Below are 17,064 nucleotides of genomic sequence, written 5' to 3' on the forward strand. Positions count from 1 at the left end.
GATTAGAGGCATGAACCACCATCCCTGGCTGAAAAACTTTTATTTTTGATTTTGTTTTTTATTTCACTTATTTTTAAGTAGAACATTAGTTGAATTCATTAAAATACATTTAAACAACATGAATTCAGGTAAATCACTGATTAGTAACCATAATTTCCCTCTTAACAGCTAATTCTTAAAGAATGCTTACTTACTATTAACTTCTTTAATCTCACAAAAACCTTTTGAAGTAAATATAAATATTATCTGCATTTTTCAGAGGAAGAAACTGGAGATTAGTGAGATTAAGAAACAGCTTTTAAATTGGAAAACCAGCTGGAATCCAGGTCTCTTTGGGCCAAAACACAACTGCTTAATCTTCTTTGCTGCCTCTTCATGTGTAGATAACAGATTCAAAAAGCAGAAAAGGGTAGATTTGCATTGTAGCGTTGGAATTATTATTGCAATAATTGTTCAATTGCACAATACCCCCCAAAAAGTGCAATCTGTGTTCATGCTACTACTCTATTGATATAAACTCCTTTGAAAGAATTTCATAAATCTGAATACCAGTTGTTGAAATGCTTGACTTTTTAACATTTGAATGAATAGATTAATTTTAATGAGTTTATTTTTACCTGTCTAAATTGGTAAACATTTAGGTTTTCTGACTTTCTTTGTCTCTGAATATTTTTTCCAGGGTCAACGTCTTTTTGAAAAGTTGCTCCAACTGACTTCGCAAAATATTGAAATCAAGCTAGTGAGTGATGTAACAGCTGATTCAAAGGTATTAGAAGCCTTGAAATTAAAGGGTAAGACCAAGGTTGATATGCTATTCTACCGCTGGGTGTTCTGTTAAGATACCTTTCATTTCACTTAATATATAATTTCTTTATAGTTAGTACATTTCACTTAGTACATAGTACATTTACATCTTCTTTGAAAAATAACTCGATTAAAGTTTTTGAGTGGAGGAACTAATTAATATATTGGGATTTAAAAAAACAATTGCATATTAGTGTAAGCAAAATGATCTACTGGTCAATAAATGATGATTAACTAGAAAGAAGACTCCCTTTCTGAACACTTCAACGGTGTGATTACAGAGAAGAACCACTTCGCGTCAGAATAGACACTGGATCTCTACTTTTCACTTGCCTGCCAAATGAAAATCCTTTTCACGCTATATATTTAAAAAATAATATAGTCAGGTCCTGGAGTCTATGAAACATTGCCTGATTCATGAGTTTTAAGACAATTCCACAGGAGAACACCATTTATATAGCCACTTTGCAGTTTTTCTCACAATCTCATGAAGACTGAAAATAATTCCAAAATAACTTTTTTTATTTTGCTGTAATGTCAACCGAATTCAGCTCTCACATCCAAATAGTTTTTACTGTTTTGTAAAAATTGTTACCTGGAATTTATTATCCAAACTGTAAGCCTCTAAAAGGAAAAGGCGTGTTTGAGCCAGTGAAAATGTTCAAGCTGCCGGACGTCCCTAGAAGAGGACAGGGCACTGACCTCAGTGAGTCATTCATGTTCCACCTGATGGCGTTACAGCTCATGTTTGTGCTGTTTAAACATACTGTGCCTTTTTTGCTTGTCATCTTCCCCACATTTTTAAGTGGCAATTCCTTCTAAGAATGCAACAGAACAGGAATCAAATAAGTGAGCCCCAGTGGCCCTTCCTCCTGAAGAAGAAAAATTGGAAGTGATAAAGCATATTGAAAGTCATTACCACATAGAAGACGTAAGCTTGGCCATGCACATGTACCTACCACCATGCACATGTGTTCTATGCACAGGAAAATAAAACATGAGATAATCGTATGTTTGAAAAGCTGTGCTGTGCTACTTGGGTGCAGCAGAATGTCTTTGAAAAACTTGTAAGTGCCCAGTTCAGTGGATTGACAGATACAATCAACGTGGCTTAGAAATGTATTCTTACTTTTCCTATTTTTTAAAAATGTAAAATTGGGTTCTCACTATCTGATAATTTGTTAGAGAACACTTTTTTTTTCTGAGAAATTGATTACTTTTGGTTAACCGAGGGTCCTATATTTGCAGATGATTTCCTTATGGAGTTTACTAGCATCTCTTTGGGTTTGATTATCCTGGCAGGATAAAAAGCTGATGTGTTAGGAAGAGAAGGAGGGAGCCCGAGACATCCACAGCTCTCTTTCTTGCCATAGCCCATGCTAAAGCTTGTAAACTCAACCAAAAGTTAAAGCTTGGGGATATTAGGAAGCCTAACAGATTTTCTTTGGAGTTGCTGAATATTTGCTACTGTAAACAGCAAATAGTGATTGACAAATGCACGAATAAAGGCCTGGTTTACATTTCTATTGTGAACTGTATGTTAAAATTTCATTATAGTAATTGCATCTCACAGAAAAAGAAGTGTTTGAATTTCCAAGCATATGTAGATACTACTACAACTTAGATTCTGTTGAAATATAATAAGACTTCTTATCAAAACACGAAAACAAATGATTTTCCTTCATAGGAGTAAAGCAGGACCCTAATTTCTCATAGCTATTTTCTAGGTAGTGATGGTAGGCCTCTCTGGCTCTTAGGGATGCACATGATGTGTATACTGTATGTAGAACATGTATAAGTCTTTAGAATACAGTTATTGTATTTCTCTACTCTCATCCTTTGGTAGACATATATTAAATGATAACAGTGCATTTTAGAAATAATTTTTATGAGACTATTTTAAATCTGTGATTGAATATCTTGCTTAAGAGTTATCTTTTTGCAGGGGAGGGATTCTAGTCTTTTAGCAAAATTCTAGAAAGTTTTTTCCAGAAATATCCGATCAAAAAAATAGGTAAATATAAAATAAGCCATGAGCAATTTCAGCTGCAAGAGTTACTGAATATAGAAACTAATCAAATATATTGTGAAAAAGAATAAAAGTAGGGCTTCCCAGTAAATGATAAAGATTTAGTGCAAGTGTAAGGAGGCCCAGAAAAAGGCCAGGCAGGCTGGAGAAGTGAGACAGCTGGCCAAGGCCCTTCTGACGGGTGGTGTGCAGGTCATTCCTGTTCCTTTTGCTCCCCATGCTTTGCCTCTCTCCTTGACTCAGAAGTCAGAAAGATAAACCATCTCTCCAAGGTCTCAAACTATGGCTTGGAGGTGAGGTGCTTTTGAAACCTAGCCCTCATGAAGTCCTTGCACCCAGGGAGGGATTTAATTTTACACAAGGGTCCCTGTAAATTCAAAACGGGTTTTATTAATCAGTTTTCTTAATTTCACTTCCTAACCATCTCCACCTGTATCCCTCATATAAACATCTCAAATGCAACATGTTGACTCAGCTCACATGCTTTCTTTCCCTCCCTGCACCAACACAGCATCTGTCCCTATACCTGAATTTCCATGTGCTCAGTCACTCATGTTAGAAACTCAACTCCACGCTCTCGTATGCCACATCTAATGAGCCATGGTCTATAGACTCTATCCCCCCGTCTTTCTTCTAGATACCACATTTCCTCCTCACATACCTGCCTTATTTCAGGTCTCTTAATACTTTGCTTAAGCCTTTGTCACCTTTCCTCTTTCACCATCTGATCTTCCACACAGCTACCAAAGAGATCTTCCACCACATGGTTATTATCACCTTACGTGTTCACCCAAATTGCATGCAGGTGTGAGGATGCCTGAGGAATATCATGCATGCAATAAAAGGCACAAATATTAAATATATAGCTCAATGAATTTCACAAAGTAAACACATCCACATAAAACCGTCATGGACCAAGATGTAGAACGTTGCAGACATCTCAGAAAGCCTTCTCAGTCCCCCTTGCAGTCAGTGCCCTCCGCAGAGGGAACCACTATTTCAACCTCTTCCATAGATTACCTTTATCTTTCTTTGAGCTTTATATAAATAGAATCACAGAATTCTATGTCTGGATTCTTTGGCTCAGTTTTATGTTTATAAGACCAATACACGTTGGATACAGCAGTGGTTTATTTTACATTGTTGTATAGTATTCCATTTTATGAATATAATACAATGGATCTGTTCTACTGATAGATGTTTGGGTTTTTCCTGGTTTGGGTTATTATATATAATGCTGCTATGAGGATTCTTGTACATGTCTTTCAGATGCCTACACATATACATTTCTGTTCAGTATGTACTTAGGATTGGGATTGCTGACATAATAGGCTATATATGTGTTCAATTTCGATAGATATGGGCAATCAGTTTTCTAAGTGGTTGCACCAATTTACACTCTCACAAACACTACGTTAATGTTCTGTTTGCTCCACATCCTTGCAAAATTTGGCACCTCGTTTTATTTTAGCCATTCCGGTGGATACGTATCATGTTGTATCTCTAATATTCATTTCTCTGATGGCAAATTATGTTGAGCATCTTCTCATATGCTTATTGACCATTTCCATATTCTCTTGGAGAAGGTGCCTCTGCAAGTATTTTGCCCAGTGTTATTGTTGTTTTAATTGGCCCATTCCTATTGATTATTAGGCTAGATTTGAATCCTTTGTTGGATATATGTATTTCATATATCTTCATCCATTTGAGGCTTGTCTTTTCACTCTTCCAATGATGTGTTTACATAAATGGAAATTCTTAGTTTTAATGAAATCTGATTTATTAATTACTCCCTTATTGTTGATGCTTACTGCATCCTGTATAAAAACTATTTATCGTTACAAGGTCATGGAGATTTTCTTGTTTGTTGTGTTCTAGATACTATATTATTTTGCTGTTCAGATTTAAGTCTGTGTTAAGTTTGGACTTTATTTCTGCTTATGGTATGAAGTAGCAGTAAAGGTTCATTTTTATACTTACGGAGGGTTGTTCGTTTAAAAAAGTTTCTTCACTGCATGTTCGAGGCATCATTGTTAAAAATTAGGTGACTGTATTTTAGTTCTGTCTTTGAATTCTTTACCGTATTTTCTTAGTCTACTTATTCATCCCAGGACCAATGCCATACTGTTTACCTTGCCTTTATAATATGTGTTACAGATGGTGGAACTTTCATCTTTGTTTTTCACTTTTAGAACTGCCTTAGTTATTCTTGGACCTTCAGGTTTTGAAATAAATTTTAGAACCGTCTTATCATAAAACTACTGAAATTTTATTAGAATTACACTGACTCTGTAGATAAACTTGGTGAAAATTGACATGGACAATATTGAATCTTTTACTTCATGCCTATAGCAAAGCTACAATATTTCCTCTTACTACTGCTTTAGCTGCATCTATTTTTAATATGACATAAATTTCTAAATTAGTTTTCTGTCCAAAAAGTTTTCTGATTTCTACTGCAGTCTACTCTGTACTGTGGCCTATTTAGAAATGTAATCCTTAATTTTCAAACATTTGGAGATTGTTCTATTTATTCTTTGTTATTTTCATTATGTATATTCATAGAATATACTTGGTATGATTTCAGTCATTTGGTATTTTTAGAAAGTTACTTTACAAAAATTTATTTAAATAAATTTGTTTTATAAATATCAAGGCTTTCCATTGCTTTCATACAGCTTTTCATTTTTGTTTTTGCATTTTGTCAACCCTTGTAAGTCTAAAAGCTGAAAGTGGAGTGTAAGTGAAATAGCTTCTCATTGTCTGATACATGATCTTAATCGGTAGACTTCAGAAACAAGCTAAATGAGATGTGAGATTGTCATTGAAATCCTCTGCTTTCTTCAAATCCGTATTCCTGCGGGATGTGCCACTTGCTGCCACCACTTGGCTTACAGGGAGTAATCGTGGCAATTCTTTTTTTTTTTTTTTTGAGACGGAGTCTCACTCTGTCACCCAGGCTGGAGTGCAATGGTGCCATCTTGGCTCACTGCAAGCTCTGCCTCCCGGATTTAAGTGATTCTTCTGCCTCAGCCTCCCAAGTAGCTGGGATTATAGGTGCATGCCACCAGCCCTGGCTAATTTTTGTGTTTTTAGTATAGATGGAGTTTCACCATATTGACCAGGCTGGTCTTGAACTCCTGACCTCATGATCTGCCCACTTTGGCTTCCCAAAGTGTTGGGAGTACAGGCGTGAGCCACCCCGCCTGGCCAACAATTCTCTTAAGTCCCGTTTTCTCTGCTCATGCCTCCCAGCAAATGCCTTTGATATCCTACTTCTCACCAAACCTAGTGATAGCCCAGTCATATTATTGAATTTTTATATTACTAACACAATTTTTATTTCTGGTTGTATATTTTAGTCCTAAGCAAAATATCCCTCAAGGATACCACTGTACTTTTAATTCTTGTATGTTATAGTTACTGTTGCAATTAAATTGAAAATTAAGAATTATTTGTCTACCAAAACCATAACAATTCATTGTACTTTCTATAATATGACTACAACATTTAATGCCTCTGTAGCCTAGCAACAATTAAAAATAAAATAAAGTCAGAAAATATCAATTTCCTTTTGAAAAAAAAAAGCAGGCTTTTATTTGTTCATGGTTGGATGATAAAATGATGAGTGAAATAAGTGTCATAGAAGATTTAGAATCAGTGACCTAGAAGTTAAGTTTACATTTTCTTTAAAAAATAAAATAAAATAATAAAAAGGCATTTGAAACCATTTAGGATCTGAAATATCTCATTTCAATCTCATTATTTACTATAATTGAGTTTTGAAGTATCTGAAAGCTAATTGTGATTTCCCAAATACAACCTACTTTTTCAGGGTTGTGTTTCTCAAAATATTGTTTTCCCTGTGCCTGAAATACCCTGATGTGTTTCCCTTGTCAATTTACAAGCTCTTTTTCATCCTTTTTTAAATTTATTTATTTTTTTTTGAGAGAGAGAGAGAGAGAGGTGATGCCTTGCTCCGTCACCCAGGCTGTAGTATGTTGGCACTATAATAGCTCACTGCAGCTTTGAACTCCTGGGATCAAGTGGTGCTCCCACCTCAGCCTCCCCAGTAGCTGGGACTAGAGGCATGTGCCACCATTCCTGACCAAGTCCATTTTTAAGCCTTACACATGGTATTTTCCCTTTCACCTTCGTTTCTTTACCCTGGTTGATCTTACCATCTACTTTTTCTCCATTGTTCATTAATATTTAATCCAACAATTGTTTCTTGACTATCTGTCATGTGCCAACAACTTGGGCTTTAAAGAGAGGAAGGTGACTAAGACATGAGCCTTCCCCTAACTTCAAAGAGTTCAGAGTTTGGTAGAGAAGACCAAGCGATAAGTGAAATAAAGTGATCAAGAAATTCCTAAAACATCTACACAGAGTCCAGTGTTTCTGAGTCACTTTTTGCAACAGCGGTTGATGCCCATGCTTTCCACCCAGCATTGTCTCTGTACCACCAAGAGTGTCGACGGTGCTATGTAGCTTTAAGAAACAGAATGCATTACTGTTGTCTCTAATCAGAAGCTTGTTTTTGAAGCTTACCAGAATATGTCAAAGCAAGATATTCAGACAATAACCAGATCTTGTATTCTTTCCTCAAGGGGTCCTTAAATGGTTTGTTGACTGAATATTGGGAAACTTTAAGAGCTCTGTCGTGCCACCAGGAATAATGCAGTGACAACTTTGTCACAACTTGTCACTTGGTCTGTAGCAATCGTAAGATGCATTGCAATGTTAGAGTTGTTAAAATGTGAAGACTAAATGTTTCAGAATCAATGACTTAGAGTAATAAGTGTTATTTTAAAATATTTAGTAATAAACTAGAAAATTCAACTTAGAAACTTTAAACTTTAATAAGTTAATTAAGTTAAAATGACCATTCCTCATACCACACTGAGAGAGGTAGATTCTAAACTAAACCTCTTGCGACAGGGCTTCTTTGTAGTGCAGTGACCATACTCAGTGGATGGAAATTCGGAGAATTCAGGCTGTGCTGGTTTTTAAGAAATGTGGGGGTCTTTACAGACCCCCTTGATGGCTAGAGCATACAGTGATAGGAAGTGTGCCTATCCAAAAATATAAATAAGCAAAAACGCTCTATTGCCTGAAACAGGAAGGAAGTTATTCAAATCGGTTTTTATATGCAATTTCTATAGGAAAACAATACAATGAAACCAGAAACCTGAAATACACCGGAGAAGAGACAGTCTCCTGGGGTAGACAAGAAAGATATCAGAAATCATATTCCTAGCTATGCAGCGTGATGAATCGCAACCCAAATGAAAAAAGAGGGGCTAATCATGAGAGCTTGGTTCTAAAAAGAAGAGGGATAGCAAACACGCAGTGGTAAACGTGACAGGCATGAAAAGGCCCAGGCGATTGTTCCTACTGACATTATCTGCTAGGAGAGAGTGACCGTACAAACAACCAGTTTCACTTATGGGCTAAACTCTGTCACTAGGTGCTGTTTGGTCTTTAAAAAAAAATTAAAACTTTTAAATTGATTTTATCTGAAAAGTAAGTCACATATATTTATCATGTGCAACATGTTTTGAAATCTGTATACATTGTGGGATGGGTACATTGAGCTAATTAACAAATGCATTATTTCATATACTTATTTTTTGTGGTGAGAGCACTTGAAACCTACTTCCTTAGCAATTTTCAAGAATATAATCTTGTACGTTGTTATTAACTGTTATCACCATGTTGTACGGTAGATCGCTCCTTATTGCCAGTGATCAGCCCAATTACACAACCACAGAAAGAAATTCATCCTAGAGCTTGGGGACCTCCATGCTGTGCCTCTTTCTCCTGATGGTCCAGCACACTGTGGGCTTGGGGTGTTAACACAGTCCTGCTCAGCTGGTGTTGCAAGCTTTCAGTCTGTTAGAATCAAACATGTATTTTCCTCCCCCTCCCTTCTCTCCTGCACACAGACCTATAAGTGATTAAACATAGAGCTTAGTCTGTGCCACCTATATATGTTTTGTGATAACTTTAAGGAGCTGATAACAAAACTTTTTTTTACAAGGTTTTGTTTTGTTTTGCCAGAGCATTCATGTGTCAAGAATTTTCTTTCCTTTTTGGGATTCTTCATATAGATAGTAGATACATAGATAGAAGATAGGTAGATAGGTAGGTAGATAGTTAGATGACAGATACATAGAAAGATATAGATAAATGATAGATAGATAGATAGATAGATAGATAGTAGGTAGGTAGATATAGATAGATGATAGGTAGATAGATAGATGATAGAAGGTAGGTAGGTAGGTAGATATAGATAGAAGATAGATAGTAGGTAGAGACAGATAGATAGATAGATAGATAGATAGATAGATAGATAGATAGATAGATAAAAAGAAAGAGAAAGAAGAGGGAGAGAAAAGAAAGAAGATAGGAAGATAGATGGCAGATACACAGAAAGAAAGAAATAGATGACAGATACATAGATAGATATTAATAGATAGATAGATATATAGATAGATGATAGTCTTAGTTCATTTGTGCTGCTGTAATAACTGAGACTGGGCAATTTATAAAGAACAGCCACTTATTTTTTCACAGTTCTGGGGTCTGGAAGTTTAAGATCAAGGCACCAGCAGGTTCAGTGTCTGCTGAGAGCTGCTCTGTGCTTCCAAGATGGCGCCTTGTTACTGCATCCCCCAGAGGGAACAAACGCTGTGTCCTCACGTGGCGGATAAGACAGAAGGGCACAAAAGAATCTAAGTTTGTTCCTTTCAACCCCCGCTACAAGACACCAATATATTTGTGACTCAGTCACTTCCCAAAGACCCCACCACTTAATACTGCCACAGTGGGGATTACGTTTAAATGAATGGTTCTTGAGGGACATTCAAATCAGATAGAGAAATAGATCTTCAGATTTTCTCCCCATGAGATTTTAAAATTAAATTTCTAGATTTCCCTATCTTTTTATCCATATTGTTTCCTTTCTGTTACTTTTTGTTTATAAAGGCAATACAAAGCATGCTCTTGGGGTGAACTCTTGGTCACAGTGACAGTGCTCAGCCCTCTGCATCCACTCATCTGCTCCCCTTGTGACTCAAGTCATACATTTGCTGAGTGACTGTCTCAGACACCCAGTTTAAAAGTGACCCCAACTTTCCCTCATTAGCACTATATAGCAAGTAAGTGAGCCAATTAGACAGAGCCTTACCCGTATTAGTGAATAACCAATAGCCACAGGGACCTAATGAGCCGCGGCTGGGCATCTTTAGGTCATTTGGGTTACAATCCCACAAAGCATTGAACAAATGGTAGACATTTAATTGGCCTTTACTCGTGACTAAATTTTATTCATTAAAGTCGAAATCTTAATTGAAATAAGACTAAATCTCTGTCACTCTTGTTAATAACACTGTATTTTTAAATCGTTGAGTTCTGGTGTTCTTTTAGCTACATTATTTTAAAAAGGACAGGGAGCTGCTGAATTCTTTCTGTTGAATTCTAAATGTGATCTTTGCCATTGCTTATTTAAATTTAAGAAAGCTGTACTCATTCATCATTGATAATCCATATTTTTATTTTCACATTCATGGATTAGGCTTAACAAAATCTTTGAAAGGGAAAATATATTCCTAAATCTGAGCATAGAAGCATGCGTAATTTTTTTTTATTATACTTTAAGTTTTAGGGTACATGTGCACAACGTGCAGGTTATTTACATAAGTATACATGTGCCATGCTGGTGCACTGCACCCACTAACTCGTCATTTAGAGCATGTGTAATATTTTAAGTTAATGCAAGTGCCCTACTTTCCAACTCTGCATTTTACAAGGTGATTTTTGAACAGCTTACTCTAAATCAGTGGAGGATAGCTTATTGAGGCTTTTTTTACTTAGGTTTTACTGCTTTATAATTATTCCAAAACCTAACTCTACAAGTACGTATGCCTGTGTGTGCTAATTTAATGTAAGCCTTATAAGTATAATTTGGTAGTTTCCCTAGAGTAAACTTTATATTATTCTACCTTTCATTTCCACTGTCTGGAAGGTTGCCATCGTTAAGGAGGCTGAACATTTCAAGTGAAGGACAGTCCTCATGGTTATCATGAATGTGGAATCCTCTGGACAGGGGACTTATGAAGCTGCTTTGTATTGGGTCTGCTCTGCTAATGGCCCAGATGGAAGTCGGGGTGCCCCGACGGTCACCCAGGCATGCTTTTCCAATATGTGCTTTCATTTCACACCTTCTCAAAGTGAATGCCACTTGAGAGGCTCATGCTTGATTGCCTGAAGGCTGCTGCCTTTGTCCTATACGCCGCCGTCAAAATGTATTGCAAGGGATTCTGTCTTCCACCTTTCTTCATAGCACACCAAAATATTTGGCAGCAAGGCAGAAACTTTTCATCCTATGTTCGTTTGGCCACATTATGCTTTTTAGTGATAATTAGCAGCGTAATTAGCATAATAACTAGGAACAGGTACTTTTGTGGCCCCAACCTTGTGCTGAAATTCTAAACTTGTCATTACTGTGTGGTGTAACCATAGGCTGGCACTTTCTCTGAGCCTCAGTGGTGGTGGTGGTGGTGGTTGTTTGAGACGAATTTCACTCTTGTTGCCCAGGCTGGAGAGCAATGGTGTGATATTGGCTCACTGCAACCTCCACCTCCCAGTTTCAAGCGATTCTTCTGCCTCAGCCTCCTGAGTAGCTGGGATTACAGATGCCCACCACCATGCCTGGCTAATTTTTGTATTTTTAGTAGAGATGGGGTTTCGCCATGTTGGCCAGGCTGGTGTTGAACTCCTGATCTCAGGTGATCCGCCTGCCTCAGCCTCCCAAAGTGCTGGGATTACAGGCGTGAGCCACCACGCCCAGCCTTTCCTTTTTTTCTTTCTTTCTTTCTTTTTTTTTTTTTCAGTTAAATGAGGATAATAATAACCTCCCTGAGAGCTATGAGAATTAAATTAGATAATATATAAAAAGTGTCTGGTGCAGGTGCCTACCTCATAATAAACTGTTAGTAAATGACATCCACTATAGCTGTTGCCTTAATTTACCCAAGTGTGTACTATTTGTGTCTGACCTGTCAGTGCCACTAGACCAGACTGGATTTATTTTTGCTTCTAAATTACAAACCTAGATCTGTGATTTTCTGATGAAAGAAAAGCCCCGGTTTTAATCATACATTACAGATCGTCTTTGGGAATGCAGCTGGTTCGTTTGCCTGTACGGTTGTGCACTAACTCTTGCTGGCTTCAGTTTGTATTGGAATTGTTCAGCTGGTGACACCAGTGACTCCCCATCTGTGTTTTCGGTCTCTGTTCTAAGAGCTGCCCAAGTTAAGTCTGCAATTCAATGTGTTTAAACTTTCACAAGGGTTCATCTGATACATATAATATAGTCGTACCCATCTAAACACATAAAATCTAAACATTTGCTCTAAAACATAGAATCTTGTGCTACAGGTTTTATTTTTATCCCTAATACATAAGAACCTCGGCAGGAATAACATTTTCAAGGAAATTATATGCATATTCAACCTTGTGACAGGAGAAAAGCAGAATTTGATCTATTTCATCTGGTTGTGGCTTTATGTATTTCTATTCTAGGGATGCTAGAATTGGGGGAGGATGTTCTTTAAGAGGTGAAGAGGCCGGGCGCGGTGGCTCACGCCTGTAATCCCAGCACTTTGGGAGGCCGAGGCGGGCGGATCACGAGGTCAGGAGATCGAGACCATCCTGGCTAACACGGTGAAACCCCGTCTCTACTAAAAACACAAAAAATTAGCCAGGCGTGGTGGCAGGCACCTGTAGTCTCAGCTACTCGGGAGGCTGAGGCAGGAGAATGGCGTGAACCCCGGGGGGCAGAGCTTGCAGTGAGCCAAGATCGTGCCACTGCACTCCAGCCTGGGCGACAGAGCGAGACTCCGTCTTAAAAAAAAAAAAAAAAAAAAAAAAGTGAAGAGAGGCTGGGTGTGGTGATTCACACTTGTAATGCCAGCACTTTGGGAGGCTGAGGTGGGAGGATCATTTGAGCTCAGGAGTTCCACCCTGCAGTGAGCTGTGATCGGTGAGCTGTGATCCACCACTGCACTCCAGCCAGGCGATAGAGTGAGACCCTGCCTCAAAAAAAAAAAAAAAAAAAAAAGGGCCAGACACGGTGGCTCACGCCTGTAATCCCAGCACTTTGGGAGGCCAAGGCAAGCGGATCATGAGGTCAGGAGTTTGAGACCAGCCTGAGCAACATGGTAAAACCGCGTCTCTACTAAAAATACAAAAATTAGCTGGGCTTGGTGGTGTGCACCTGTAATCCCAGCTACTCGAGAGGCTGAGGCAGGAGAACTGTTTGAACTCAGGAGGCGGAAGTTGCAGTGAGCTGAGATCACACCACTGCACTCCAGCCTGAGTGACAGAGTGAGAGTCCATCTCAAAAAAAAAAAAAAAAAAAAGGGGGCCATACACGGTGGCTCATGCCTGTAATCCCAGCACTTTGGGAGGCCAAGGCAAGCGGATCATGAGGTCAGGAGTTTGAGACCAGCCTGAGCAACATGGTAAAACCGCGTCTCTACTAAAAATACAAAAATTAGCCGGGCTTGGTGGTGTGCACCTGTAATCCCAGCTACTCGGGAGGCTGAGGCAGGAGAACTGTTTGAACTCAGGAGGCGGAAGTTGCAGTGAGCTGAGATCACACCACTGCACTCCAGCCTGAGTGACAGAGTGAGAGACCATCTCAAAAAAAAAAAAAAAAAAAAGGGGGCCATACACGGTGGCTCATGCCTGTAATCCCAGCACTTTGGGAGGCCAAGGCAAGCGGATCATGAGGTCAGGAGTTTGAGACCAGCCTGAGCAACATGGTAAAACCGCGTCTCTACTAAAAATACAAAAATTAGCCGGGCTTGGTGGTGTGCACCTGTAATCCCAGCTACTCGGGAGGCTGAGGCAGGAGAACTGTTTGAACTCAGGAGGCGGAAGTTGCAGTGAGCTGAGATCACACCACTGCACTCCAGCCTGAGTGACAGAGTGAGAGACCATCTCAAAAAAAAAAAAAAAAAAAAAGGCACTGAAGAGGAATAAAGATATACATAAATGAAGAAATGGCAATCTTTCAGAAAGCCCTTATAATTCCGAGGGATCCCATGGTCAGCATTTTTAGCCAGTAGCTTTTCTATTTTTTTCAGTCCCAAACAGAAAAGCTAGTTGCTAAAAATACTGATCATGGGATCCCCAGAATCATAAGGGCTTTCAGAAGCCCTCGTCTCCACATATATGTTCACACATCCACGTGTATGTTCTGAAGGGTACTAGAGACTTTTTTTTTTCTTTTTTTTCTTTGTTGTAGAGATAGTCTTGTTATGTTGCCCAGGCTGGTCTTGAACTCCTGGGCTCAAGCCATCCTCCCACCTTGGCCTCCCCACGTGCTGGGATTACAGATGTGGGCCACCATGACTGGCTAGAGACATATTGTCTTCTGACAGAGCAGTTCCTGCCTTACCTGGAGTAGCCAGACAGAGAATATTCATTATCCTCATTAGTGAGTAAGATCCCTTACTTCTGTGACTCCGTGAACATCCCAATTGCACCTGCTTTTTAAATCAATGTCACGAGAACTGGTGTGAGTTAAGATGCAAAGCTCTATTTCTGTTCTTTCTAGCAGGCTGTTCAGCATGAACCTTGGCCATGACCTATTATTTCTGTGCCCACCTTCTTCCCATACTATATTTTATCTATTTTTTTAGCTCATTTCCTTCCATCCCTTTCTCATGCTTGGTAATTCTACTAACTTCCTCCTATGTCATACACAGGAAAAGGTATTCCAAATACTCACAGCTATACTCACACTCTATGTCTCCTAACCAACATCTTTCCTCTCCATAAGATCATGTCTCTTACTTACTGAACATAACAAACAAACAAAACTAGAGGCTATCAGCCTGGGACTCTCCCATCACAGTGCTCCATCCCAGTACATTTTCCGTATCTACATGCATCTCCATCTCCTTTCCTTCAACCTCAGAAGGAGGGTATCTCTGATTCTCTTCCAAAGCTAACTCTTCCACCTGAGACATCTGGTCCCACTTTCTCAGGAATTTCAGTCAAGTTTTTTTCTCTCTTACCTTTACATTTACCCTTTGCCTTTTAAATGGCTCTCTCCCCTTAATGTATAAACACACTCAAGTCAATGAGAGGAAAGGAAAAAGAACTTGGCACTATCCATCCTAGATCCCCTCTGGCAGGTGTTCCCCACCCAATGCCTGCCCTTTTCTCCATGTTCAGGTTTATGCACCACTGGTCCTACCCCTGTGCAGTCCTCCAACCGCGGCAGCCCGGCTCTGCCCTGACTCCACTGAAACTACCTTGTCAAAGTCCCGGAGGACTTCCAGGTATGGAACTCGGTGGGAATATCTTAGACCTTGTATCACATGACCTTTCTTCAGCTTTGAACACTGTGTACTGCTTTTCTCTTTTCCTTGGAACTGTCTAGTCCCTTGGTTTCACTCTGTATTTCCCTTCTGTCTCTGGCCACGCTTTCTCAGTCTCTTTTGCCAATTTTGAATACACTATCATTCCCTTAAACATTGGCTTCTTCTCTTCTTTCTCTTCCTCTTCCCTTCTTTTCAGTTTCTTTACTCTTGCTGCATTGATTGCTTCTGCTTCTGTGGCTTCATTCATCACCGATATGCAGATGGCCCACACATTGTTTTTCCTGAGTTCCAGGCACAAATAGTCAACTGCAAACTTCACATTTCCTCTGGGATATTCACAGAATACCTCAAAATCAATGTATCCAAAATGAAACGGATGCACCACCCCCACCTGGCCCTCCATGTTCTTCTTGCATTAAGTTTTATCTCAGTAAATGACCTGACTATCCTTATGTTTGCCCCCCAAAGAAACCTAGAGCTAACCTTGATTTCCTTCTCCTCCTCCAACCTTCAAAATCAAATCAGTCTGCACTTCTACATGTGCAGTCTTAACATTTCTGGAAATAGTTCTCCTTTTCCCTCCCTCCCTCTACTACTCCAACTTAGGCCTTTATCATTTCTCTGGAATGACTGCAAATGACATCCTAACAGTTTTTCCTGACTCCAATGTTAACTATGTTCTATTCTCCACACTGAATGAGGCTCCTAAAAGTCAGTAAATTCTTCCTGTCCCTTCCTTGCTTTACCATTTTTTTTGGCGGCTTGCTGAATGTTTTATTTGAATGTATTATTTTATTATGTATTAGGATAAAGTAGTACATAACTAGTACATCAAACACATTATTTTATGATTAGTAATACTTGGAGCAAAGCTAAGAATGTATCGATTTAAATTTGATTTAAGTGTAATTAAGTAAATAATAGCACTGGTCTAGAAATAGGATTGGTTAAAAAAAATAATATGGAACTCAAATGGCAGCAGAGACATTCCAAAGTTCTCATCAAGGTTTCCCCAGGAGGCCTCTCCCACCTCCCTCCAAGCTGAGCCGTCTGCCCTTCCCCATTCCCCTTCACCTTCCAGGGCTTCCCTCTCTCTGAGCATCACTGCACTGTAATGCGTGTTTCTACCTCTAGACTTTAACCTCAATGAGGGCAAGATGGAGACTTCATGCCTGACATGTGTGTAGGCAATAAATAAATGTTAGTTGAATAAACAGTGCAAGCTTTGGGTGTATAAAGCACTACATAGAGTACACTTCAAATTTCCCAGATTTCGGGTTGAGCCTTGATTTTTATAACACTGAATATACTGTTTTTCTCTGGGAGAGACTAAGCAATGTGGCAAGTGACTGAATTTAAAATCAGGAGATTTAGAAGGGTTTAACAACTTTGTTCTGACATGGTTGGGACCTAGAAGGTGGTGAAGGAATAACTTTCTTCATATGAAGGGAACCATGCTAGAAAGGAATTTCTTTATAATTAAAGCTTAGGATGGTTCTGAAATGTTATGCTAATTAGTAATTGATGGTACGAGCATTTTGAAAGCATAGAATGCTATATCAATGCTAATTTTCATGGAAATTTAGATAGTATCTGTCTCCTAATAGAAAATAGCACTTGAAAGTGACATTGAAAATGGCATTTGAAGGGTTGACATAATTCAGACTACTTTGGTTAATGTTTCTGTTCCTTTAATAAGCTCCAATGGAGATCAGAAATAAGAACATTTTGAATGTTTTTTTCTACATTACTTTTTCTGGTCATTTGCCCAGTTAGATGATGGAGTATGGATCATACTTAGGAGAATATGTGCAGTTTGCTGAGGTGTTC

The 17,064-nt window shown here is 38.8% G+C and overlaps 1 protein-coding gene across 6 annotated transcripts in view; it reads left to right on the forward strand.

Annotated features, from left to right (window-relative positions):
• The window catches only part of PLD5 (phospholipase D family member 5), a 447,689-nt gene that overhangs the window by 264,463 nt on the left and 166,162 nt on the right, over positions 1-17,064 (forward strand). For 5 of the 6 annotated variants that reach the window (XM_054660981.2, XM_063790086.1, XM_514306.9 and 2 more), the window contains one exon: positions 680-791. In XM_054660981.2, coding sequence (XP_054516956.1) covers positions 680-791 — 112 coding nt within the window. Of the gene's footprint in view, positions 1-679; positions 792-17,064 lie in introns of those variants that run through there. The other variant, XM_024352943.3, reaches the window with a different exon arrangement.

Source organism: Pan troglodytes, chromosome 1 (assembly GCF_028858775.2).
Source record: "Pan troglodytes isolate AG18354 chromosome 1, NHGRI_mPanTro3-v2.0_pri, whole genome shotgun sequence".
In the NCBI taxonomy this organism is placed as follows: Eukaryota; Metazoa; Chordata; class Mammalia; order Primates; family Hominidae; genus Pan; species Pan troglodytes.